At 41.3% G+C, this 26,667-nt stretch overlaps 2 protein-coding genes across 6 annotated transcripts; one reads left to right on the top strand and one right to left on the bottom strand.

Moving 5' to 3' along the window:
• Nucleotides 1-9,287: 9,287 nt before the first annotated feature.
• LOC307044326 (beta-crystallin A1-like) lies at nt 9,288-16,623 on the bottom strand. 2 transcript variants are annotated; one of them, XM_079689431.1, is made up of 6 exons: nt 16,396-16,453; nt 16,077-16,153; nt 15,883-16,001; nt 12,420-12,561; nt 11,307-11,449; nt 9,288-9,614 (listed from the first exon to the last, which is right to left on the bottom strand). In XM_079689431.1, the coding sequence occupies exons 2-6, from the start codon at nt 16,149-16,151 to the stop codon at nt 9,467-9,469; spliced, it is 627 nt and encodes a 208-aa protein (XP_079545557.1). In that variant the 5' UTR covers nt 16,152-16,153; nt 16,396-16,453; the 3' UTR covers nt 9,288-9,466. The 2 variants fall into 2 exon arrangements, with proteins under 2 accessions (XP_079545557.1, XP_079545556.1); XM_079689430.1 differs by lacking the exon at nt 16,396-16,453 and adding an exon at nt 16,471-16,623 and having other exon boundaries at nt 9,290-9,614.
• A 1,032-nt stretch (nt 16,624-17,655) lies between these two features.
• On the top strand, nt 17,656-25,876 carry crybb1l2 (crystallin, beta B1, like 2). Of its 4 annotated transcripts, none has more exons than XM_079648648.1 (7): nt 17,656-17,720; nt 21,344-21,474; nt 22,678-22,772; nt 23,167-23,285; nt 24,051-24,183; nt 24,321-24,463; nt 25,411-25,876. In XM_079648648.1, exons 1-7 carry the CDS (start codon nt 17,671-17,673, stop codon nt 25,580-25,582), a joined length of 843 nt encoding a protein of 280 aa, XP_079504774.1. In that variant the 5' UTR covers nt 17,656-17,670; the 3' UTR covers nt 25,583-25,876. The 4 variants fall into 4 exon arrangements, with proteins under 4 accessions (XP_079504774.1, XP_079504776.1, XP_079504775.1 ...); XM_079648650.1 differs by having other exon boundaries at nt 17,703-17,720; nt 21,388-21,474; XM_079648649.1 differs by lacking the exons at nt 17,656-17,720; nt 21,344-21,474 and adding an exon at nt 22,174-22,449.
• Nucleotides 25,877-26,667: the final 791 nt, after the last annotated feature.

Raw genomic sequence — 26,667 nt, 5'->3', positions numbered from 1 at the left:
GGGGCTCAGAATGCTGAAATCTGTATTGTTTCATCGTTTTTTCCTTCTAATTTTGTATTCTTTTCTAAACCACACACTGTTATTTACTCAACAACACATAATTATCCTTGTGTTTATGTATTTGTTTGATTAATAAACACAAGTTGGAGTCCGTCAGGACCGAGGGTCGGAGCAGCTCATAGTAGTTGCTTTAGAGAATTTTACACCCGGAAGTAAGTATTCTCTCCGCTTCGCTTGACAAACCCCGTGATAGTCCTCAAGCTCTGTGATTGGATGTTTGAGTGTGCGCCGAGGGTTACGCCGAGCGTCGAACAACACTTTGAAATGGGATGGAACCACGGCAGACTGTCCAAAACTAGATTTGAACGGGTCCACCCCGTCCCCCTTCCCCCAACCCGTCCCCAGAACTACACATGCTGGCTATTGTGTGTTTTGCAACATGCTCTATGGCACGTCTCTGGGAATTGTATTTTTAAAAGACGTTTTCGTATTTCCCATAATAAGAAGTTGCCAGTATTAAACTGTGTACATCCCTGGAGGTTTAGGGGATAGGAAACACTCAAATTTAAAACATATAATTAATAAATGGGTGAAAATTGCTTGTGCCCATAATGGGCAGCATTACAAATAATACCCACATGCCAGTTAAGGTCAGAAGAGCTTTATTTAACAGCTGTTCTTATGTCTGTGACCCCTCCTGTTGTTAATTGATACGCCTGAAACATGCACTTGTCAAGGTTCAGAGGCAAATATGGCATAGCCATCAATCATCTGACATTACATTACATTGTATTTAGCTGATGCTTTTATCCAAAGGGACTTACAATAAGTGCGTTCGACCAACAAGATAAAAACTTGAAGAAAACAGAATCATAAGTACATCAGGTTTCATAGAGCTAAAACATTTCAAGTGCTACTCAACTGGCTTTAGATAAGCCAGTCCTTTATTATATAAGTGCTTTCTTAGCAATTATATCGCTCGAAGTGGAGTCGAAAGAGATATACTTTATTGATCCTAAGTTGGAAACATTTGCGTTACATCAGCATGTGTAACAGTTGTACATATGCAGTGGTTTTTATTTCTAAATCATTTAGTATAATCACACAAATTCTGTGTTTTATATTTAATAATTCTGTGTTCTTTATTTATTGATTGTTCAATACCTGACAAGGTCGGAGATGAAAAACCTAGGTCGCAGGTTCCTCAACAGTGCATTACAAGACATATATCAATATGTGTGTATACCTCCAACATTAAACTGTTGTATTCTGCACATTTCTTATACTATCTACATACATCTTATAAGAGTATAATACATATGTATAATATCAGTTAAAATAAGTGCTTAAACATACAGTAGTTAACATTGCAAGAAAGCAATATATTAGTACTTTGTCAGGCTTAATATTTATACCCCCAAAGATTTTCTTATTCAAAATAAGACCTTAACCTAAAGTATTCTTTAATGTTTAAATAAAGCCTTATTAGTTTGTCTGTCTGTGTCTCCTATTAATATCTAATAATACAAATAATACATTTCAATAATGTGCTTTAACCAGGTGTCCCTTTCTATCAGCTGTGCACTGTTATGGTGTACATATACCAATATACCGATTGGATCAAATATAAAAGTCAGCCAAATTAGTATTGATACTGCAAGTAGACGTATTGTGTGAAGAGAAATTGAAGATTTTGTTTGATTGCTGATATATTTATGATCCACGTCACATATTCAGTTTCGGCGGCAGTTATTCCTGTTTGTCTAGAAGTCTTCTCATCAGGGTTCTATAAATAGCGAACTACGGCAGATATGTAATATTTAATGCAGCCGAACCGTGTATTACAATTACTTTATGTGATGACCTTTCAAAGAGAAAAGCAAGCACACTCGGAATAAAGCATTATTTTATTTTTAAAAAATGTTTTCGGATTTCACATCAACAGGAAGTCCCGTTAACTATAATGTCCGTGCGCAACAATACCCCAACCCATAGATCCGTGGGTGAATAATAATCACCACATTACACACATCCCTTCACATTTAAATTTAAATGTACATGAAAGTATTTCGTGAGTCCTTCTAAAATGTTTTTAAATATAATTAGGGTTGTAGTTGAAGAGTTTGTAAATTATTGCGTTGCGCAATCGCACAACGGCACGTTCATTAATTCCACAACCACACACATGGATTAACATCGATTTAATACATTAATGTAGCCTTTGTTTCTGCTAAAAGAGGTGTCGACCAGCTGGGGCAACAAGAAAGTCGGCGAAATCGAGTGTGACTATTAAAAAATAAGTAATTATTATAATAATATTGACAATAACAACCGACCGTCGGGGTAGCATTTGCCGGGAGCGTTCTCATGGCGTCTATTGTCAACGCTATGGGAGGTCTATGAAGGTCTATGGGACAGGGCCCGTTGAAAACTGACTTCCAAGGGGTACCCTGTACGTAATAGAGTGACGGGGAGTCCGTCAATATGTGACGGGTTGGGAGTAAGAACGTGTTGAAATAGCAGCTACAGAGACCATTCATCTATTAACATCAGCTTTTTCGAGAGGGGTCTGCCTGCAGGCCTCCACTCTCAGGACAGTTCCGGTGTACTCTCAGTACAGGAAGTGACGATTCTGACGAACATGTTTTTCCCCCGCCCCTTGAAGGACTCGTCTGATGGAAGTTTTAAAAATCACAATGGAGACTCATCACGGAGGGGATGAGTCAGCTCACCATGCACTTTGGGTCGGCCTTGGTCAAGCCCTTTTAACCCCCCCAGCCTGGTTCTTGTGAAAGTTGACTTATACCTCATTCACACCAACGGTGTTTCAGGGCCGGTTCGGAGCTGGAGCTTGAAAAGCACCGGGTTTTCCTGTTCACACCGCATCAGAGCAGCCTCTTAGCTCCGGAATCCGGTTCATTTCGAGCACCAAAAAATTGTCCGGCCAGAGCAAAATCACCGCATACATCACGCTTACGTCGAGGCGGGGGCAGGGGCGGGATCAACTCCTGAACAACAACAAAAAGCCGGCGTTTTATCCAGTTTGTACACAACGATGGAGAAACTTAACAAGCAGCAGTGGTCCACTGAAGAGACCAGCTATCTACTGGGAATCTGGTCTTCCGAAGAGGTACAGAGGAAGCTGGAGCACAATCGACCATTGTTGTTGTTGTCGGTGTCAGCTGTGAGGGGTTTCCGCGCGGTTTGGCTTTATGAAGCAGGCATGCAAACGGTTACGTCATGACGCAAACGATGACGCAGCACCAGTCGGACTCTGGGCAGTGTGAAAAGAGCCGGAGCTAAACCGAGGAACCAGTTCTGAACCTGAAAAGCTCTAGCACGGAGCTTGAACCGGAGTTGCGTTGGTGTGAATGAGGTATTAGCCATTTTTTTGCTCAAATGACACCATGGAGGAATGTAACGGGAGTTGACAGGGGACTCTGCCCGCCTCACGAGTGCCTATTTTCGGTCACTTTTTTTCACTTTCTCCCCTATATTTTTGGCTATTTCACCCTGTTCCTTCTACCGGTGACACTGCCCGGTCTTGGGTGTCCCCCGACGGCCTGTGTTCAGCCGTTCCCCCCCCCACTCATCCATATATGAACGGATTTGCATTTTTCTCCTCTCCTCTCACTGATCGAATGGCAAACACGACCCACCATCGGAGGACCTCCACCGGCCCGGCCTAGTGCCGGTGCTCTGGCGGGCGGTTCCTCCAAACTACGTGTTCGACTCTGATGCCCGGGAGGGTGTGCTGCGTTGGGGTGGGGGACTTCCCCCACTCTGCGTTTCTCTTCCTTCCTGGGCCCTCCGATTTGAAGCGTGACCAAGACGCATCGTCTGACTCACGCACCATCCACACGGCGGTGTGCGTTGAAGCTTTCCGGCGGGCGTGTCTGAAACTCGACCAACAACCAATAACATGACTCTCCCGCCCCGGACACACAAGCACGCGGTTTTATTGGCTAGAGCTTGTACTGGCATATGATTTGATTGGCTGACGCTTCCGTCAAAGCTTCAAAAGTTGAACATTGCTCAACTTTTGAAGTGAGCAACGCGAGCAAAGTGAAGCGACGATCCCACAATCCATGCTTGCCGCATCATTTATGAGAAAACATTTCATAACATTAACACAACATATTCGAGGTGGTTTTAAATAACATATCCGTATTTATTTATTTCTCCAAGTTACACTGAACAAAAATATAAGTGAGCAAGTGAGTGAGTGAGAGAGAGAGAACGAGCACACCTTACGTGTATTGTTGTTGTTAGCATCTGGTGCTAGCTAGCTGCGCTAACGGATATAAGGAGCTGTTTCAATGAAAACAGAGGAGCGACATTTCGCCAACAACTGCGCCGAGCACTTGACTTTATGCAGGTAGCCAGACAGTGGGACATTGTACGAAAAGTCAGCACACTCAGCACGGATAGTGCGCGCAACATGATTGCAGCGTCCAGGCAGCTCCCGTTCGAGCATATGCCTTGAGTTGCACAAAGCTCCAACGATCCATCACAGTAGAGGTTTCTCAATACTCAAATTTCCCCTCCTCGACTCCTTTCCTCGACTCCTATCCTCGAGACTTGGTGCCGCCCACAGGAGATGCGAGCGGAGGACTGAGGAGGGAACCGAGGAGAGAGGAGTGGAAGCAGCAGGCGGTTAGAGAAATGAGAACTCCTCTCCTCTGAGCTGTCATTTTAAAGAGACGTCCATTAATGATGACAGGAGGCACAGCAGCACTCTGATGGACAGATGTAATGATGACTCATAATTTACTTTTAATTCATTGACAGTGCGGTATAACGGGACAACACACATATAATATATATATATATTTATATAAATATATACAATTTCAGAATCAAACAAGTATGAGAGCACTCTCATAATAACGTAACACAATCAGAGACTGGATATATCCCCCCTCTCTCTGGTCGCTGAAATGGGGAATTGAAATTACGGGCCAAAAGTTGTACAAGTATTAAAAGTAAGCATGACACCAAACCAACTGAGACCCGTCTGTCCGCCGCATCTACGCACTGTACAACACACACACACACACACACACACACACACACACACACACACACACACACACACACACACACACACACACACACACACACACACACAGCTCCTAAAGCATAATCAGGCTACAGCCGTTGTGTATTTTATTATGTGAAGCACTAAATGGGCTTAGAAAAATATCGACTCTTTGTTTGTAGATATCTATTAAACTAAAGCAAATAAAGAGAGTAGGCCTGTTATACTGAGTGATATATATTATACACTGCTCTGCTTTCTGCACGGACCTCACAGCTGTTCTCACTGTAAACATTGGCTGAGATAACTCAGGCCGTGCGTAACGCCTCCACCGTTCCCGGAAATGCATCCGCGGAGGAGCCGTGGAGGACCCATCAGTGTCTCCTCGGTTAGAGCTCCTCCTGAGAGCCTCCTCGATGCTCAATGCTCGGTCCTCGAAGTGCATTTAAAGAAATGAGGAGTCGAGGAGGGGAAATTTGAGTATTGAGAAACCTCTAATGTCTCTACACACACACACACACACACACGCACACGCACACGCACACTTTGTATTGTATTGTATTATTGTATTGTATGAGAGAGGTTCCAGGTTGAATTAAGGCGGATATCTTTAATGTTCAGACATTATGTTTAATATTCATGAAAATATTTGTCATTGATCAAATGATAATAAACAAACATTTGCATAATGTTGATAAGAGTATTAAAAACTTGAAAAATATCACTCTAAGGAACATTTAGAACAGATAAAAAATGTGCGATTAATCGCGATTAACTATTTTAATCAACTGACAGCTTATAATAAACATACATAATAATAATAATAATAATAATAGATTTAATTTGTTAGCGCTTTTACAGGTGCTCAAAGACGCTTTACAGATAATAGTGAAGAAAAAAAGAAAAGAGAAGAAAGGAACAATAAATAAATATATAGTTAAAGTTAAAGTCAAATAATACAAAAACAATCACACATGAAAAGCCAGATTGAAGAGGTGAGTTTTTGTGAGTTTTTTGAAGGTGGTGAGGTCGGTGCAGTCTCTGATGGGTTGTGGGAGTGAGTTCCAGAGGGAGGGGGCAGCGACGGAGAAGGCTCTGTCCCCCCAGGTCCGGTGATTGGTGCGGGTGGGGATGGATAGGAGGTTGGCTTCTGCTGAGCGGAGGCAGCGGGAAGGGGTGTGGTGGTGCAGCAGGTCTGTGAGGTAGGGGGGGGGCCTGGTTGTTGAGGGCTTTGTAAGTTATGAGGAGGACTTTGAAGTGGATTCTTTGACGGACGGGGAGCCAGTGGAGGTTCTGGAGGATGGGAGTGATGTGGTCTCGGGAGCGGGTGTGGGTGAGGAGGCGGGCAGCAGAGTTCTGGATATGTTGGAGTTTATTGAGGAGGTTGGATGGTATGCCATAGAGGATGCTATTGCAGTAGTTGAGTCGTGAAGTGATGAATGCATGAATCAGGATTTCAGCAGCAGAGGAGGAGAGTGATGGGCGGAGACGGGCAATGTTTTTGAGGTGTAAAAAGGCGGTCCTGGTGATGTGATTTATGTGGTGGTTGAATTTGAGCTGACTGTCGAAAATGACTCCGAGGTTGCGGATGTGAGGGGGGGGAGATAGAGTGTGGCTGTCAATGGTGAAGTTGAAATTCCGGATGTCTTTGATACGGGATGGGGGGCCGATGATGATGATGTCTGATTTGGCACTGTTCAGTTGGAGATAGTTTGTTTGCATCCATGCTTTTATTTCTGAGAGACAGTTGGTGAGAGTGGAGTGTGTTGTGGGGGTGATGGTTTTTGTTGAGATATAAAGTTGGATGTCATCGGCGTAGCAGTGAAATTGAAGGTTGTGGCGACAAATTATTTTGCCAAGGGGGAGCATGTAAAGGATGAAGAGGAGGGGGCCAAGCACCGAACCCTGGGGGACGCCTTGGGACAGAGGAGCAGTGGAGGAGGTGCAGTTGTTGATGTTGATAAACTGATGTCTGTCGGTGAGGTAGGATTTCAGCCAGGAGAGTGCAGTGTCAGTGATGTTGAGTGATGATTCGAGGAGGGACAGCAGGATGGTGTGGTTGATGGTGTCGAATGCTGCGGTGAGGTCGAGGAGGATGAGGATGTTCAGGTTGCCGGAGTCAGAGGAGAGGAGGAGGTCGTTTGTGATTTTCAGAAGAGCTGTTTCTGTGCTGTGTTTTGATCGGAAACCGGATTGAAATGGCTCAAAGAGGTCATTGGAGCTGAGGTGGGATTTTAGTTGTGAGGCATAGACACGTTCAAGTATTTTTGACAGAAAGGGGAGATTTGAGATGGGCCGGAAGTTGGACATGATGTCAGGTGTGAGTCCAGGTCTTTTGAGAATGGGTGTGACAGCAGCCAGTTTGAGAGAGGGGGGAACTGATCCAGATCTGAGGGAGGAGTTAATGATGGTGGCGATGAGCTGGGACATGGCAGGGAGGCTCTCTTTAACAAATTTGGAGGGCATTGGGTCAAGTGTGCAGGTGGAGTTAATTCCAGTCATGAAGTTGGACAGTTGCATGGGGGTCACAGGGGAGAAGTGGGACAGGGGCTGTGAGGTGAAGGGGGGGGAGCCAGGAGAGGAGGTGGGGGGTGCTGATGAGGGTGTAAGATTGCTGTAAATGTTGCTGATTTTGGTTTGGAAAAACGAAAGGAAGGAGTTGCACTGTTCGGTGGTGAAGGACGAGGTGGCGTTGTCACAGGGTTTGAGAAGTTTGCTGATGGTGGAGAAGAGACGCTTGGGGTTGCTGGAGCCAGACTGAATGAGTTGTGAGTAGTAATTAGACCGGTCTGCTTTGAGTGCATTACTGTACTGCTGGAGATAGTCTTTGTAGATTTGAAGATGGACTGTTAGTGTGGTTTTCATACATAGTGTATGTTAAATGGATATACCCGCCTTCTTTCATTTATATTTCCATTCCCACAACAATATACATAAAGAAATGGCATATTTTGGACATAGTTCGAATGGTGATTAATCATGATTAATACATTTTTAAGCTGTGATTAATCTGATTAAAAATTGTAATCGTTGGACAGCCCTAATTATAATCCTTTGTTGTCAGTGCTATTATATCATTTATTTGAACCGAATTGACGGCATAGACGACCGCAGCTGTTTGTGATTACGAGACGTTATAGCCGACGGCAGCTGCTGGTTATTGTGTGTGTGAGAAGGAGAAAGAAGCACAGAGCAACATAGTTTTTTGACCTGTGAGAATATGTGTTTGTAATTGATACCTTTTGTTTTGAAGTAAACAGTCAAACAAACTATCCTGAGACGTATCTTGTCCGAGTCAAGCTTATTGCTGACTGTAAATTAAATGTTGGATTACTGGAACAATCAGTCATGTGCATTTCTTTAAGGGGCTCTATAATGATGAGTAGGGTTTTATCTCTCCTACAGTGTGTCATATCATTTGTTGTGCATGTAAAGGCTAAAATCCCATAAGAGTTTCTATTTTTATCACTTTATTTTTTGGCATTTCTTTGGTTTTCATGACCATTTATAGTGTATTTATAGAAGTTACATCACATTCAGCTGGGAATTACCTGGCTATTTTCAGGACTGTATATTTTAGACTGAAGATCCAGTTCATGGGTAAGAACAATAACTGCAGTTAACATCACTCCCGACTTTACGATGATGCCAAAGCTTTACTTATCACTTTGAAGTTGTTAATGTATGCAATGTCATGTCACTGACTCAATGAGTGTGAAAACTCTGTTTATGCAACATTTTGTACTTCTCGCTTGATAACACTCGTACATTTAATTAAAGATGGTATTGAAGTTAACTGCTGCAGTGGATGGTGGTGTGATGTCAAAGTCAGCGACTTTATATGTGGTCCAGGTTCAACTTTCGTCGTTATGGGAACTCTAAAGCAAGTCCAATGCAAAGAAGACTTAATTAATTTCATTGTATAATTGTGACAATTCACATACATGCACACACAAAATATAAATAGACTACATCATTCAAAATCACTTTTTTTTTTTCTTTCTTCTTTTCGTTTTATGTTTATTTTCACGGCTCTGTTGTTTAAGTTATATTGATAAGCATTTTTTTTGTTGGTTTCGCCCGTGTGGGCATATGCGGGTGGAGGGAGGGAGGGGGGAGTGTAGTGAGTGTACTGTGATATTACAATATAAATGAAATGGCATCGATTACTGTACACTATAATGAAATAAAAAGACTCACAGGAATGACAGAAACGACTTGTCAGGTTTTCAATCTGAGCTTTATTTTATTTGTATTAACAGAAATATGAATATGAGCTGGGATAAAGAGGTAGCTGCTAAGTCACTGATGGTTTGTGTTGTAGTTAAACCCAAAACCCAAGCTTTAAGTTCAGTTTTCCGGCCTTTAAGTCAGGCGTCCAGGTGTTATCCTGAGCCGATCCTGCTGGTCCTGGTCTGGTCCTCCTTATTGCCTGATGCGTCTGATGGACTGGACCTTGGGAGTCTGGCAGTGGGAACCCCAGTTCCTCCAGTGGTGGTAGTCTCCGCTGTGCTTCTCACACTCCATGATGTACTGCTGGCCCTTGTAGCCGGGGTACTCGTAGCACACAAAGCTGCAGGAGGAAGATAGCAAGTAGGTAAGTAGGAACTGAAATACCTTTTGCTGATCGATTTACCCAAATCGTTTTCTACAGGTGGTTCTCAGATTAAATTTGGATATTACAGAATTAAAGAAATGCTGCTAGGGAGGCTAGGAATAAAGATATCTGAATAGTTTGTACTGAATATTCCATCTTGCGTGTGAAATTTCGGGACAGTTTTAGGAATTTTTAAACTTGCTCAAGAGGAGAACTGTGGGAGTGGAATTCAGAGTTCTAGGTTGCAGTCGAATAGTCAAAAAATCAGCTCCTAATTTCTAACCCTACCGTCTATTCCTTGACCTCTGTGTGAAACATCATAGGGTTAAGGGATAGTGGATAGGATAATTCAAAAGGACTTCGACTGCACTTTCACTATCCGACCGACGTGTTTATGATGCGCCAGTGGACGTCATAAATGTGCGTCTGCTGCTGTGGGGAAACTATGGAAACTACAGTGTTCTATACAACGGACTACATGGATGTATAATAAGAACGAGGGACTACTGTAAACTCATCTAGAGACTCTGCACCATGATCTGATGCTGCTGTTTTATGCTTTATGAACGTGGACAACAGAGAAACATATTCTTCATGACCAAAGTTGGAATTGAAATAAAAAAGGAAAGTGAAATTTATGCTCGTCACCCTCTCCCTCCGGTCCACATTAATACAAATGATCCCAATACGTATGATTGTATGAAAAGATCTTAAAATAAATACAAATGTATTTATTATAAACGTTAGTCCTTAACATCTATTACTGTGTATATCACCATTCAAACATCTTTTAAAAGTTGAACAAACCCCACACAGCTCAGTAAAGACTGTGAAATGTTGACTTTATTTGATCATTTCAGTAAAAACTAACGTTCATATTTCTCTTTTTGATTATAATACTGATGAACGTTCAAAACAAAGCACGTTGGCAAGTTACCACATACGTTTTAAAATGCTTAATAAGCACCGTAACTTTCATGATATAATGTTTCGGTCATAATCCGTTGTTTCCGTGAACGGCCGAATGTTGTGTAACGGCAAATGCTGCGGCTGCAAGGCATTGTGGGGCAGCATTTTCTCCTCTCCTTTTGTCAAGGGAGGTCCAGTGGTTCCTAAGCTAAACGAGGTTATAAAGGAAGTTTGAAACCTCCTTTCCTATCATCTAGAGAATTCGAACGGCACATATCATGGCTGCCACTGAGGGACTTCCGGGTAATTTCACTCTGTTAGGAAGGTTCCTAAGCTAAATGAACTATTCGACTGCAACCCTAGAGAAGGGGAGGGGGAAATTAATCTAACTAAACTAGTTAAATGGGCAGGAGGTGCTCACGGGGTAAATGGGGTCTACCAATCAGAGTTTCAGGGCTTTAATCCCCAGCCCTTGCAGTTAACATGTCAAAGTGTCCTCGGGCAAGATATCCCAAATTTATCCCGTAAGCATGTCTGCAATATAGAAGTGTATGTATGTCGCTTTGGATAACACTGTCAGCTAAATGTAATGTAATATATATATATATATAACTACATTATGGATGACTGTTGCTGTACTGTATAGTACTCCTTTCTGCTCATATCTCTGATTTCTGCTTCTTTATTTCACTCTAAAGCTGTCTCAAACCTATTTATGCTCTCATTTAACTGGAACCAAAATGTGTTGGGGTTACTTACGCTCCACTCTGCACGTGCATGGAGCCCACCTCGGGGATGGCCCAGCCCATGGCCCTCAGGGAGGGGTAGTCGTCGCACAGCTCGGTGCTGCGGCCCATGAAGTTCTCCTTCTCGAAGATCATCATACGGCTGTTCTGGTGGGACTGTGGACGAGAGGAAGCGGGGAAGGTGGATAGGGAGGTATTGTTAGGCCTTACAGACCAACTGTTGTATTGTTTCTATATCTGAGCTGTTTCAGCCCCTCGCTGGGTGACTCCTCCTCCAGTCCCTAACTATCCTCCTATTTGGCCCATGAATGTATAATGAGAACTGAATACAACGTTAGAGGCGGGGAATCGTTCATGCCTAAAGAAGTTCCACATTGGCGCCACAAAGTACAAAATGGCCCGACTATATACAAAATGACCCGGATCATCCAGGAATCTGAGCCCATGCATGCGCAATTGCGTTTTCTTGAAGCCCTGCCTCCCATTCAGGTCAGTCCAACTATTGTAGGGGAATAAATGGATTTGGCTTAAAGCGTATTTTACAACTTCTGGACCTAATGACTCAAATAAGGGCTATTCAAGTGTTTGTACTGTGGCCAATGCACCTGGGAAGTGAGCCGGGCATTTAAGCAAATTCTCAAAGTGGCCAAAGGGTACCACTATTCTGTTTCAGTGACATCATTGGGCCCAAAACTACTCTTTCCTATTGACTTACATTGGGAAAGGGATGTCTTTAAACCAGCAGTTTTAGGTAAATCAACTTCCCAGTACCAACATTTGGATATACCTAATTTAAATCATTTGGTTCTAAAAGTGGTAAAATGTGCTAAAAGCCAAATCCAGAGTTATTTTCCCTCCCTACATCCTTTGACTTAGTCAAGAGTGGACGAGACAGAGCTGATTGAAGGAAAGCTTAGGAAATAACGTATGCTCATGCTCTATGGGCCCAGATCCCTAGATGATCTGGGTATTTTTGTACTTGAGTTAGGACATTTTGGCTTAATTGAGTAACTTTCATAGGAATGAATGGGGCTCCACCTCCAACACTCTATCCAGTTATCTTTATACATCCATGATCACTCCTTCCTTCTGTCACTCACTATCCTCCTTTTTGGTAAATACTCACAGCGCAGTAGATGGGGCGGAAGGACATGAAGTACTCGTTGTGGTAGGACAGGGAGCCGCTGTAGGCCTCCCAGTTGGGGTACTCGCCCCTCTCCAGGATGAACTGCTGGCCCTGGAAGTCATGGTGCTCGAATCCAACCCAACTGTAAACATGGGGGAAAGAAGAGGTGAATGTCAGATGAGTGAGTAGAAACGGTCAACATTGTTTTTTTTAAGTCAGTGTGAACATAACACAATGAGGCAACATTACACAGGCAGGGCCGTGGGAAGTAGGGGTGCTGAGGGTGCTGCAGCACCCCCTGGTGGAGGACAGGGGATCTGCACTTCCACAAGATATAATAATAAAAAAAACGAATTTTCAGCCTTGATGTAACAACATTCATAATTAAGTAAAGATAACACCCTTTTCACCCCGGTTACATTTTCCATTTGTCCTGTACGATGGGCGCTGTAAGTGATGAAAGTGGGGGATGTTGGCTTAGCAGGCGCCCGCAGCTCACAGCCAAAGTGAGAGAGATAGAGAGAGGGGATACCGTGGTACCGGCGGGGATTGTTGTTAGCTTCTGCTGCGCTAACGGATATAAGAAACTGTTTCTACAATCATGTGGAGGGAGAGTCCTCTCCTGTCAGAATGAGAGGCTCAGTGAGGTAAAGGACTCTGAGGGCTTAGATAGTTCACTTTAGTCGAAGTTATCTCAGTGGGTCTCAAACGTTTTGATCACAATTTATGTAAACAAATATTTCCAAGGCACACCTTTATAATTATTAGGATAAATAAAAACAGGTTTGAAATCATTGCAATGTATACTATAGGACAGTAAACCAAAAATATGGTTTAAAACTGGAGAGATTTTCTAAAATATACATAAATAAATAAATGTTAACTGGTAAAATAAGATATGAATGAACAACACAAATAAAATAAGTTACATGTATTTGTTATTGGCTATGGTAGGTTATTGGAAATATTCACATACCTACTTATTTGATTAATAAAATGCAAACCGATCTTTTTCATATGGGTGTTTAGAGTTGTACCCCCTAGATCAGTCTCTAATTGGGCGCTCAAAGTGCACCAGATTGAAGCATTTTACTTTAAAATGATAAAAAAATCTTCCCGGGGGGGTACCCCCGGACCCCCCTAGAGGATGTGAAGTCCACCCACCCAATTAAAACATGTTATAATATATAATAAATTTGAAGCCTTGTTATATAAGCTGTCCACCATGTCAATATATTTCTCTTTTTGCAGTGTATTGGTCTTTTGTAGAGGTTTTTCATTGCCAGCTAAAATCTTGCCTAGCAGCACATTGGTCAGAACCAGCCCTGGTGTCATCCCCACAGCGACCCCCATTTGAAACATGTTCCCACGGCTATGTACACAGGGTGAGAGGAGATAAAGAGGACGAGGAAAAGTAGCTGCAGATGGGACATGAAGATGGCCCGTCCCTCTAGTGGTCACAGGGAGCACTGCATGGTAATCCTATTTTCCTTTCTCACTGAATTAAACATTTTACCAACAAAAGTCCTGATCTAGCCCCCTTTCAATCCTTTTATTTTTTTCTATTATAGAAAACCCCACAAAAATGAATTTATAATAAAAAAATCCCCCTAGTGGAAACCTGAAGAATAGCATGTATTGGCCCCATAAGGCAAATGTGGAAACATTTCTCAATCTGGTGATAAATAGTAAAAAGTAGTATTTTAAAGTCTTTCAATTGGGACATTTTCTTTTGTTAAGGCTGCTACACAGTTTATAATAGACTTATTATAAGTGCTGAAAAAAACCTCACATTGATCTTCTTACATTGAATTTACTTGTGGTTCTTCATTTAGGGTGTAACCTATGTGGCTTGCCCTCCAAACACTTAGTTTCTTCAAATGGTTTCAGTGGTTATACAGTGATTTAATTTTCCGTTTTTTTAAGTCTTGAATTATAAAAAAGGTCCCACCATTTTCCCTCTGGAGCTAAATCTGTATTCATCTGCTGCATTCAGCAGGGGACGACAGTTCAGAGTAAAGTTTTGGTTAGAAGTGCGTCATAATACAGCGGGGGAACACGTTTGCAAAGAGGAGAGGAGAATTAAGCTCTTGAATTATTTAAAAGAGCTCCAAAGAATGTAGTAAAGGGAGAGACTGCTCTTTCAAACAAAAAACACGCTTTTAAAAATGTATGACATGCAGTTGATAAAACTCAACTGCATGATTTGGGCCTTAAATACCCACGAGAGGAGAAAGAGTTAATGATACGATGGGTTAATCCCATTTATTTCCTTAGGTTAACACTAAACACTTTTAAATATATGTCTAAAATAGCGTAATTATAGCGTTTTATTTTGAAATCCCAGCTCCAACTTATGGAACATTTCCTTTCCATGTTGGACTTGCCTGGACTTAAAGTCACTCGCCTCCACCACCATTATCCTAAAACCAGTGGTATATTATTTGATCAATTTAAATAATTAATATAAACAATGTATGGGATCCGTTTATTTTTTTTGTATTATCTCTTTGTATATTGCTGGGTATTTTAATATAAAATAATGCATCTTATTTTCTAAGCCGGTCCATCAAATCCATTTATGTTTTGTAAAGTAGTAAGTAACTTTTAAACACATCTCGTGAAGTAAAAAATGACACTATTTGCTTAATTTGAGAATAGAATATGAATATGTTATATTAAAGAATACTTAATGTGAAGATAAAGTTAAAGTATGAACATTTTCAGAGGTTTTCGGACTGAAAGCAATTAGTCTCCAGTGTAAAAACAGGCCCTAGAAGTAACCGTATATAACCGAGTATATAATGCAGGAGTAGATACGGCGTAGTAAAAAATAGTTCCACTAGATGCTTTTATGAGCAGTTAGTGTGCTTTTCACCAGACGGATCTTGACTCTTTCCTCCGCATACACTGATAAATGGTAAAGTATCACACCATTTAATCAAAAGGCTAAAAACAGTCGTGTGGCCTTAAATTATCCTCTGCTGACCACAGATGAGGTATGTACACCAGCTCTGAAAAGAATCCCTGTTAAAAGCATCCGTCATCTCCTTAGGTGAAACTCTTTCTCAGTATTCATCTGAAAAAGGCAGCAGTTGGAGAAACACCTGACCTCTCCATCACTGATAACGCTGGGTGCTGCATACACGTAGAAAAGAAGGACCTCAGAGGTCATACGCCTTTCGTGCGAGCCTGGAAACTTCCTCTCTCATTATCACCCTGCCTCACAGACACACACTTACATAAACACACACACTTACATACACACACACACACACACACACACACACACACACACACACACACACACACACACACACACACACACACACACACACACACACACACACACACACACACACACACACACACACACACACACACACACACACACACACACACACACACACACACGTCAGTCAGCTGTCCACAGAGACATGCGGGCGTACAGGCTGTGACTCACGCTCCACTCTCCACTCTGATGGAGCGAATGTTGTCCAGGCCGCAGTTGTGGATGTTGCAGCACTCGGAGGTGAACTCTATACACTTTCCCTGGAAATGCTCCCGCTCAAACACAGTCACCTGCACACAGGGGAAGACAGGCATGAGTGTTTATGTGTGGTGTGTGTGTAGTGTGTGTGGTGTGTGTATATTTACCTTAAAGTAAGGGGCTGTGCCCATGCTTTGGAAAAACATGGGAGAGGTCATGTGGGTTCTGGTAAATCTATTCATCTCTAAATTGGAAAAGGAAAAAAAAAAGTACATTTATAAGAGAAATCATATCCATAGTCAAATGTATGAGCAACATTAGATTTATTGGATATCAACAGAATCATTTTTCCTTAAAGGTAAACTTTGAGTGCATTTAAATATGTCCTAATAGTTAATAATTATTTTTTCATTGAATGTGTCATGCAGCCAACATGTTTCTAATGAAGAAACTAAAATGTCTTTGTTAAGAGAAGTCAAAACAAACATTTAATCCGCAAAAACAGTAAAGTCCATCCCGTGGGAAACTTCTGTGAACATTTATTTTCCCGCTACTGCTTACCTGATGCTCTCATCGCGCTCCTCATACTCCAAATCTTATTTACGTAGACTCTGTGTGAACCTGGCGCGCCCGTTATATACCAGCGTCCACGCGGGGAACCTCGTTCTCGCGTATGTGCGCGTGTTGCCCCATACACGCCAACGATGTAAACTAAGCGAGTGTGTTTGAGGTTGGCCTGAATTCAGGATCACACTTCCGGTCAGGGCTTTCAAAATACATCTCTATTGTACAATGTAACCCCTGTACAGTGTTACAATGATTATTTGAAGATATACAGAGAATACAAATGAAAAATATTTTCTTCCAGATAGTGGGATCTTGTTCGAGAGTTTTAGGCATAAACATAACATTCATCAGCGGCTTTTGGATAATTTAATCATTAAGCCATTTTATGTGATCTATGTCCTATGTTTGGCTTGTCACTAATATTTAACAATATTACTACAGTAATAAACAGCTTGTAATAAGGTTATAGACATGACAATTAATTGATTGTTATCAATACACATAGTGAGTACTCACTTTTCATCAGAATCAGTAACACATTGTAGTTTCCAAAGAGGACATTGGGTTTCGTTGCATTTGTTCACATTGCAGAATAAAAATATAAGCATAGGTCAATAAATAGATAAAATAAATAAATGTGAGAATATGTGCCATATACTACATAATATATAATTAATACATATGGGGAAATATTTATACTTCAATAAATATCAGTTTAAATATAAAAACATGCTTACAAATAAATGCTTTAGATGAAAGTTATCCTACCTCAGAACTATTTAGGCTTTTATTTTGAAGGCCAGTGGAAAGAGAGTTTATGTATTCCTATGGCTACTGTAGCGAACTTTACTCAGGTGAGCTTGAACCTCCCATGTGTTCGTGTTCGTGTTTGTGCGCGTGCGTCGGTGACTCTGCCGCTCACCCCTCTCTCTCTCTCTCTCTCTCTCTCTCTCTCTCTCTCTCTCTCTCTCTCTCTCTCTCTCTCTCTCTCTCTCTCTCTCTCTCTCTCTCTCTCTCTCTCTCTCTCTCTTTGTAACTCTATGTGGCCTGCAGACTCAGCAGTTTGCGGGCTATACAACAGGCACAGAGGTGAAGCTGGGGAATGCGGCCTGTTGTTGCTCTATTCGTATAGGTCAGCAGTGCCTTCGTATAGAAGAGCAACAATGGCGGGGAGTCCGGGACTATAGGCAGAGAATGAGAAGGATTTGGAGAGCTTGTTTCAATGGAGCTACTCTAAAGTTGAGGTGATTTACACACAGGCTCAATTAAAGTGAAATACTGTTAATTAATAATATTTAAAAAATGAATAGAGTGGTGCAGTGATGATGTACAGTAGTATGACAGAGCAGTTAGCATCACAAGGGCTCCCTTGAGAGAAAAAGCAATGGGATTTTATATTGGAATATGGTGGAGAATTAGACCTATGGTTAACACACGTTTATGATACTTTCACGTTTTGTTCAGCAGGATAATTTCCACATATTTCCACAACTTTTAAGATGTTTTAAGCCTATATGCAATCCCCAGAAGTAAAACGCTAATGTTAGGCTATAAAGGAACTACATCATAATCACATGGCGGCACTTAAAGGTGGGGTAGGTACGTTTGAGAAACCGGCTCGAGATACACTTTTTGTTATATTCCATGGAATGCTCTTAACATCCTGATAGCAATGAATATCTTAAGTTTTTTGACAAAAAATCCATAAAAAATGTCATCTGTGGAAGCCGTAGTACTGTAAAAAACAGGACCAATCATTTTAGCCGGCCCGGCTAAAATAACTGGATGGCCTACCTGCCTGTCAGTCTTCCATCTGTGCACAAACTTATCTCGTGCCCTCATTGGTCATGTGCGCGTTCGTGTGTGTTGGAGGAGGGGCTCTGTAAGGAAGTGGCAGATTTTTCCGGCTGTGTATTTTGAAGATGTAGCGCACTCGAGCTGGTTTCTCCAAAATTACCTACCCCACCTTTAACCACCGCTAAGTTAACTGCGGCTAATGTTCGGCGTAATGATGTTTAGTAGTCCCATTTAGTCACTTATTCGCAACTGCCGTGTTAAAGACACATAAAGCTTCAGACATGAAATATTGGAATATTTACTGACATTTAATTGTAGCCTATTTGTTATGTCAAAAAATCAAACGTGATAATTCCTTAAACTTGTGTTAATCACAGATCCAATTTCAGTCACCTAAGAAACATGTTCAAACATAAGTAACTCATAACCAGGTCTAAGGACTCATTCCTGCACCACTTTGTAACGTTGGGTATTAATAAAATACATACATAGAAAAGTGGTTTAGGAGAATATCTTTGTTCAGGAAAAAAAGCCCTAAAAAATTAAACTTTGTGTTGAAATACTGTCAGTCTGTCACAACCTCAGAATATTTTTGCACTGATGTTGTTTTCATGTAAAACCACCAAGTCCATCACTTCTCACATTTGGGATACAGTTGCCACAGCGACATCTCTCCCAGCCTCATCTGGTCCTTGACATATCACCCAGAGAGCCATGCTCATTGTCAAGCAGACACACACTCGCCAAAGTCACGACCAGCATCATTTCCCAACAGAGTTTCTAAAGTCACTGCCCTTCAAACTATCTGCGCCAACATTAATCCATAATATCAGAATGCATATTTCATGTGCCGGTTTTGGTTCCACACAACTATTTACTGAGGATGAAAGACAAAGAAAGAAAATAAAGTATAACATGTTTTGCTATGTAAAAGCATCTAAAAAAAATTCGGGAGACATTTCAGTTTTATACTATCAAAAGGAACAGGACATAAAGATTTTGTAAAGTCTTCATGTTTTTCTGGTTCTTGTATTAAATAAACAAACAATGTGTGTACATTAAAACTCATTTATGTAAAGCTGAGAGCTTAAGCATCAATTTGCTGCTGGTCAGAATAATAATAAGACACATCATTATTCAAGCCTGCATTTTTCAGGAAGTGCATGCAAATGTCTTGTCAACTTTTTATATTTTAATTTATCCAACAAATGATTTGCACTTATTTCAAAATTCTTGTTTAAATGCTTTTCATTTTTTTCTTGATGTTTTGCTTTTCCCTTTCTATGTTTATGTAATCAACTGGAAGTCATTGTAGATGAGGGTTCCCCCTTGATGATCTCTCAAAATCCATATCTAATGAGATGCTCCAATCAACTTTAGAGAGCTGGGTTGACGTCATATTTACTTTCTTATGAATTACGTGGGTCCCACTTAGTGAATGGACATATTCCCTGTTATTTTATGTGAAAAGCCTCAGTGGTGCCTCTGCAGGACATGGAATTGATTAGACTTTGAAGTTAAATTTCACAAACTTCAGCCACACTCAGGATATTGATCAAAGGGCTTTCTGAAGAGTGTTTCTGGTTTAGTTAATCTATTCTATCAGATTAGGTGCTGCATTTTATAGCTCCAGCTAAGAATGAATGATCTCTTTATAAGAAGCTGGATCATAGTGTAAATGATGAAGGCGATGTTTCCACCTGCGCCACGTATAAATGGGAACATTTTTTGACCCCTACCGTGCATTACAAAACTAAATTCCTTTGCTGCATTGTAAAAATGTGTGATTTGTTAATTATCTTCCAAAAGTTTATTAATGAACTAATTACAATGATGCTTATAGGGATACTGCAATTTCTTTAATTTTTTACTTTATTATTTGCCCCTTTTGTTTGTTTGTTTGTTCACCATGTAAAGTGGCCTTGGGTCTCTTGAAAGGCGCTATACAAATGTCATCTATTATTATTATTATTATTATTTTATTATTATTATACACATTCCTTTGTTTCTATTGTTTGTTAGTTACTGAATGTCATTTTTGAAATTGGCCTTATTATGCTAATTTCCGGTTAATATTTGTATTTTGACATGTTTCTATGCTTTAATGTTCAAAAAGCGCTTTTTATTTCTCATACTGCCTGTGCTGTAACACCTCTTTTCAGCTCTATAGTGATTAGTCAACCCCTTCATAATTAAATACTTAAGAATCAAGTCAAAAGGGAAGCGCCCCGTTCTGTCTTGTGGAGAGACAGATGATACTTCCCCTTTTTTTATTCGTTCTCTTAGGACGTACAATCCTCAATGAGAGGGACGTGTGAGCCAGGCCTTCAATCAGTTCCCAATTGACCATTCCCTCATCCTAACTTGAGCTGGAGGATGTAAGGACATACTAATATTATGCACTGATTAATGAGGCCAGCCTCTGAATCCAAGACACAAGTAGCTTTTCTTTCAGGTTCTTGTCTGGCGAAGGGCTGCAGCCTTGATTTCCCTCCTGTCCTCAGCAGCACATGTGACCTCCCCTCTAAATTTGGAGATACATTGGACCTTAGGGTTGCTTGTTCCCTCTTGTGCACTTGAGAATAATCACCTTGCGGATGAACGCCCACCGCATGAAAAAGGCTTGCTTTAATTTAATAGCCTTCTCCTACAATGCTGAGAGAGACATTCAGATTATTGTACACCTGAACCTCTTTCCCAAACGGAGCGAGGTTATTGCTTCTCACAGCTTATTGCTTTTCCTTTTATTGTTTGTCCCAGCGCCTCTCAAATTACAGTCCTGGAATGAATAACTTTGTGACAGGCTCTTAAATGATAACCTGGTCAGGCGTTGTTGTTGTGGAACTACTATTGGTGTACGGGCTTTGGTTGTGACAACTCACTTTTGTTTTATTGAAGTTATCAGTCTTCCATCAAGTCCACCGAGGCAAACCACATTGATTTTTCAGTTTGTCACCTTTTCTCGTATTTTTCAAACCTACACCTCTCTGCCTCTCTTTCTGTCCCCTCTGTGTCTCCCTCTCTCTTTGATGATTGGGGTATTTCTATTCTGTGGGGGCTGTGAGCTCAGCGAGTTTGTTTCTGTGTCCATAATCCCCTCTCTCTGGGCGCCAGCATATAAAAGCCACGAGGGGCCTGGAGCAACACACAGACCACCAGTCTCAGCCCCGAATCTACTCTTTTACGCACACACTGCCACAGGTAAGACAGTGGACACACATCATACAGAGAGCAGCAGAGAAAAAAGGGAGGTAGAGGGTTAAAATTAAGTTTTACCTAGTAATGACAAAAGTATATAGTAGTTTGAGCTCGTGATTTGAGAGTCCAACATTGCTTATATATAGTATGCTAAAACTAATGCTTGTGGAACCCAAAATAGAACTTTAAAAATGAAGTTGGTCCTACAAATGCAGAACTTTTTAAAATCTAATTTCAAAACTAAAGATAAGTCTAAAAGAAAGTTGTATTTTATGCTATTTGTATGCTCATGTTAAAAGGGATCACTAGGTTTTTATTTATGATAGCAAAACCTGCTGTTGCCTACAGTTCTATTTTGGACATGTTTGTTGTTTTATTCTAGAAATGTGTAAAGAAGAAAGGGTGAGAAGGTAGTAGTCTCTATGGTCTGAATTATGCTTTGTTAGAGTTTGTATGAACGTTTCTGTGGGTGGGGTGTGGGGCTCGGAAAAGGGGTAGGGTTATTTGTTACATACATTTTTTTTCTTAGTAGAGGTGATATTCAAAAGAAATATCAACATCAGTGTTTTTATATATTTAAAAAACAATGTTTTACCCAAGCAGGAACCTCCAGGTCAGATAATTGAAGCCATCGTGGAAAACCTTTACTCTTTAAAACAGCCAGCAGGGGGCGACTCCACTGGTTGCAGAAAGAAGTCTGATTGCTTAAAAGTCTATGAGAAAATTATCCTTGTTCTGACTTGATTTATCACCTCAGTAAAGATTTTACTTATGACTTTATAGTCTGAATCACTAGTTTCAAGTCTTCAGAAAAAACAGTATGCTGGATATTTTGTAAATTGTGTCCCCATTTAGACGATAGTGCATAAGGGCGTGGCTAACTTGACTCGATTGACATGTCACATCCATAGTGCTTCTACTATGGCGTTGTTCATCGTTTGACACTGTTATAGATTCAACTGTATTTTTGTATGGGAGGTAAATTTTAAAGCGTGTTTTTTCTGCCAAAATGTTCATCCCAATTTAATACCAAAGTTAACGTGAATAATGGATGCACAAAGCTAAACAAGCTAGTGTTAGCAAAACAACATGGCAATGGCTGAAATGCCAGACTCAATGCCTCAGATACAAACCAATAGTGATGTCGGGTTGGCTTGTCTATGGTTGAACCACTTTTAATTGATTCAAAGCATCTTCTTTCCTCAGTAATCATGTCTACTGGAGGAGAGAAGTCCAAGTCTGCTTCCCAGACCGACGGGAAGGCCGCTCACAACAAGATGTCCGATATTGGCTCCTACAAGGTGAAGTACACACACGTACACACACAAACTACACCAGGTTATCAAACATCTACAGATATACCATACAGTCTTGTTCACACCATGTGATGCAGCTGGCTTCATGCTAACAGTTTACCTTCTGGCCGGATGTCTATTCTCACAACCTGCTGCTTCTTAAAGCACAGTGAGGGGGCGGTCGACAACTACAACTGACAGGAAAATACCATGTAAAGCTTTTGTGCTTTCAGTCATTGTGGAGAAAGCTGTCATAACATCACAGTCACTTCCTTTTACCAAACCTAAAGCCACTTCTACTTTTCCATAAAATTCAGGTTTCTGCTCTCATTAGCTTTAACTTTGAAACCACGTTTGCGACCACATTTTCACTGTCACTCTCTTCCCCACAACAATCCAGATGTGCGTGTACGACCAGGAGAACTTCCAGGGTCGCTGCATCGAGATCAACGGCGAGTGTATGAACGTGTGCGACATGGGAATGGACAGAGTTCGCTCCCTGCGCGTCAACTGTGGCCCGTAAGTAGCCTCTCCTGCGGATACACCACCCACCTGCAAGTAATCATACTGCACCCAACACCCACACTCCTCTGAGCACAGAGCAGGTGATAGCTAAAGTGTACCTCATCATTATGTGACATTTCCCTCTTCACATTTTAGAATGTATCTGATGCTTTTATCCCCAATGGTTTGCAAAGAGGGCAGATTTAGAGTGAACTTCAATGCCTAACAACATGAAAAAGCAACAAACAGAAACGACTGAAAGTAGTACAGCAGTTTTCCACTGATTGGACCAATTAGTGAATCATGAATCAATATGGACCAATTACCAGTAAGGATATTAGTTATTTCAAGATGCAACAACAAGTAGGAAGAAAGCATATCTTACTGTTATAAACAAACCGTCATCTTTGCAAGCAGCTTTTTACATTCTACTTTTATTTTATTATTAGGTTGGGACCTCTAGTAGTTGTCGTAATTGTAATTGGATCAAAGGAAAAAGTTGTGATGTAACTAACGTCATATTTGTCACATAGACCAACTTAACATATTAAACCTGAGTTACGTAACATTATTCCAACTCCGTAAAATAAATGTACTTACGTAAAACCCGTAACTTATGTACATAATACAGTTTACATATAAAACACATTTCTTTTTTTACGCAATCCATGATCTCTCTTAACCTTAACACATGGTTTTGTTACAATTTACAATGCTTACAACTCTTTAAGCTCATCCCCTCCCCCCCCTCGTCCTTGTGACCTTTCCTCCCCTCTTCAGCTTCGTGGGTTATGAGCAGATGAACTTCTGCGGAGAGATGTTCATCCTGGAGAAGGGAGAGTACCCCCGTTGGGACTCCTGGAGCAACTGCCAGAAGAACGACTACCTGCTGTCCTTCAGGCCCGTCCGCATGGTAAATCTCCTGTCCGCTTGTTAGGAAACACGCTCTGAATTCAGCGGCTTCATCCATTTGGCCTGCTTGGATTCATGTTCTATTTGTCCTAATTGCAACTACTTCTCCCTGCTTTTTATTTCCCCACAATTTTGTAGGACCCCGAGAAGCACAAGATCTGCCTGTATGAGGTCGGACAGTTCAAGGGCCGTAAGATGGAGATCATGGACGATGATGTCCCCAGCCTGTACTCCTACGGTTTCACCGATAGGGTTGGCAGCATCATGGTCAGCTGTGGAACGTAAGTAGTCTCGGACCATTTTACAAGTCTTTTATTGACTTTTCTATAGATAGAGATAGTTCGACTCATCCAAGCAACTTCCCATAAGACATTTCACCTCCTGTGGTCCTTATTGACTGTTTTTGGGAACTTAACAAACAGGCAGACTCACCATAGTTTGTGTTTCTCGAAAAAAACACTTAATAGCTTTCTTGCAGAGACTTGAATGAATACCATCTCCATGCTTTGAGATTGGTATTGATCATCTCATCTCACTGTTCAAGGAGCTGCAGCATAAATATCTCTATTTGCAGCTACCAGTCAAATCAAAACCTTGTTCATCCTTATTCTAAGCAAATATTACATTGCATATTGTATTGCACCCAATTTGCAAACGCAGTTGAACCCAAATAGCCAGCCGCATGTGTTAAGTAGTTTTCAAAATGTGTCGTCATTCTCAAGCTTGCAGAATTCAGAAGGATCACACACTATCTGAAAGCGGCCGATGTGTGTTAAGGAAAAAAGGATTTTCCATCAGCAGCTCGCAGAGGGTGCCATGAACGTCAGCAGCTCTATCTGTCTGCTCTCAGAAGAGTGGCTGACTTCAGACACTGTTTCTTAAATGCTGAGATGACTTCATTTGTTAGGCTCCGCGATGTCTGAAACATCTGCGGTCTGGCATCTGACAGCATGACAAACAGATCGATGTCTTTATTCGTTTGATGTGTATCCTCCCTCTACATCTGTGCTTCTCTAGTCCTTCTCTCACATGGTTTACTCTCACTGTCACTACTCTTTAAACCATATTGGGTTTACCTTTCCTGGAAACAATTTTCTCCTAATTTTCTCGCATAGATCTTGCCACTTTGTCGCAGTCACTTTCTGTATTGTCCTTTCTCCTTACATCCACTTTTAAAATGTTTTTCTCCCCCCTGACCATCTCCCTCTGTCTCTGTCTCTCCCCCCAGCTGGGTGGGTTACCAGTTCCCCGGCTACCGTGGCAGCCAGTACCTGCTGGAGAAGGGCGAGTACAGGCATTTCAATGAGTTTGGCGCCCGCTGCCCCCAGATGCAGTCCATCAGGCGTATCCGTGACATGCAATGGCACCCCCATGGCTGCTACACCATGTCCTCCAAGTGAAACGCAGTGAAGGCGAAGAAGAGAGGGATCGGAGGAGGGACGGAGGCCAAGAGCGAGCAAAGAGACGGAGGTGGAGGAGGGAGGGCCAAGAAGGAGAGGAGGAAGGAGAGGGTGTAATGTTTTCTCCTATGACCAAAAGTCCCTTGTTGCTTTGAATACAGAATAAAGAGAATACGGCATGTTGTTATTTTTCGCTGATGGAACAATGTAACCTAGCAAGCAACGAAAAAGTGATTAAAAGTGGAGGAGGAGATGATTGCCCTTCGTGACTGAATCTGATAATAAAAACGCTCTCTCTCCATTTTTGTTCTTCCTCTCTGTTTGTGAGCTCCCAATTTGAATCTTTCTCATTCCCTCCATGCCTCACTCCCCCTCACACACTTCCCTTCAACATCCCACTAACGTCAGCCCTCACAGAGCCTATTAGGGCCTCACTGAGAGGGGGGGTTTAAGCATTCGTTAGGATGTATCTGTGTGGTAGTGGATCTGAGCCACAGCAAAAGGAAGTGGCGGTAAATTCTCGGTGCTCGGCTCCCGCTGTCACATCGACCTTAACCCCCAATAAAGCATATCACATCCTGCATCCGCTCAAAATGACGTCTTATTTGACAAACATGGTTGTGATAATTAAGTCCCAAATAATTGGATCCGATATTTCCCTCAGGAGTTTGAGGAGAATTCCAAATGAATGCTTTCTATCTATTTGATATGGGAATGCTAAAAGGAACCTGTAATATCAACATAGAAGGAAATAATATGTCAAGTTATGTTTTAAAGCTTGTTTTTGCCGCCCCCAGGTGGCCAAATGTGTTTAAGGGTAGTCACAGCTATATTTCACAAACCAACATAGGCCTTAAATTGTATTGCATAAAGGTTTACGAGGGCTGAAAACTACAAATTGGAAAAAAGTTGCACTTTGGGCAATATGGGAGTCAATGTTTAGACAAGGAAGAAGTAATAAGCAAAAAAATACATATTTCAAGGGTTTGTTCATGCTTGTGATAAAAAGAGGAAAAGTATTCTCTCATATGAATTTAGAAAATTCTCACAAGTTGAACAGTAGTTACAGGTAAATCTTATCATTC

This window comes from Notothenia rossii (assembly GCF_949606895.1).
Source record: "Notothenia rossii genome assembly, chromosome: 1".
Lineage (NCBI taxonomy): Eukaryota > Metazoa > Chordata > Actinopteri > Perciformes > Nototheniidae > Notothenia > Notothenia rossii.
The sequence above is the reverse complement of the archived record's forward strand: the minus strand, read 5'-3'. Positions and strand labels throughout refer to the sequence as shown.

Coding starts and splice junctions, on each gene's coding strand:
- LOC307044326 (XM_079689430.1), bottom strand. CDS start 16,495: ATGAGGAGCGCGATGAGAGCATCAG. Junction 16,154..16,470: donor GAGCGCGATGAGAGCATCAG/GTAAGCAGTAGC, acceptor TTTCCAATTTAG/AGATGAATAGATTTACCAGA. Junction 12,562..15,882: donor ATCAGAGTGGAGAGTGGAGC/GTGAGTCACAGC, acceptor CCATGTTTACAG/TTGGGTTGGATTCGAGCACC.
- crybb1l2 (XM_079648648.1), top strand. CDS start 17,671: ATGAGAAGGATTTGGAGAGCTTGTTTCAATGGAGCTACTCTAAAGTTG. Junction 22,773..23,166: donor CCGATATTGGCTCCTACAAG/GTGAAGTACACA, acceptor ACAACAATCCAG/ATGTGCGTGTACGACCAGGA. Junction 24,184..24,320: donor CCTTCAGGCCCGTCCGCATG/GTAAATCTCCTG, acceptor ACAATTTTGTAG/GACCCCGAGAAGCACAAGAT.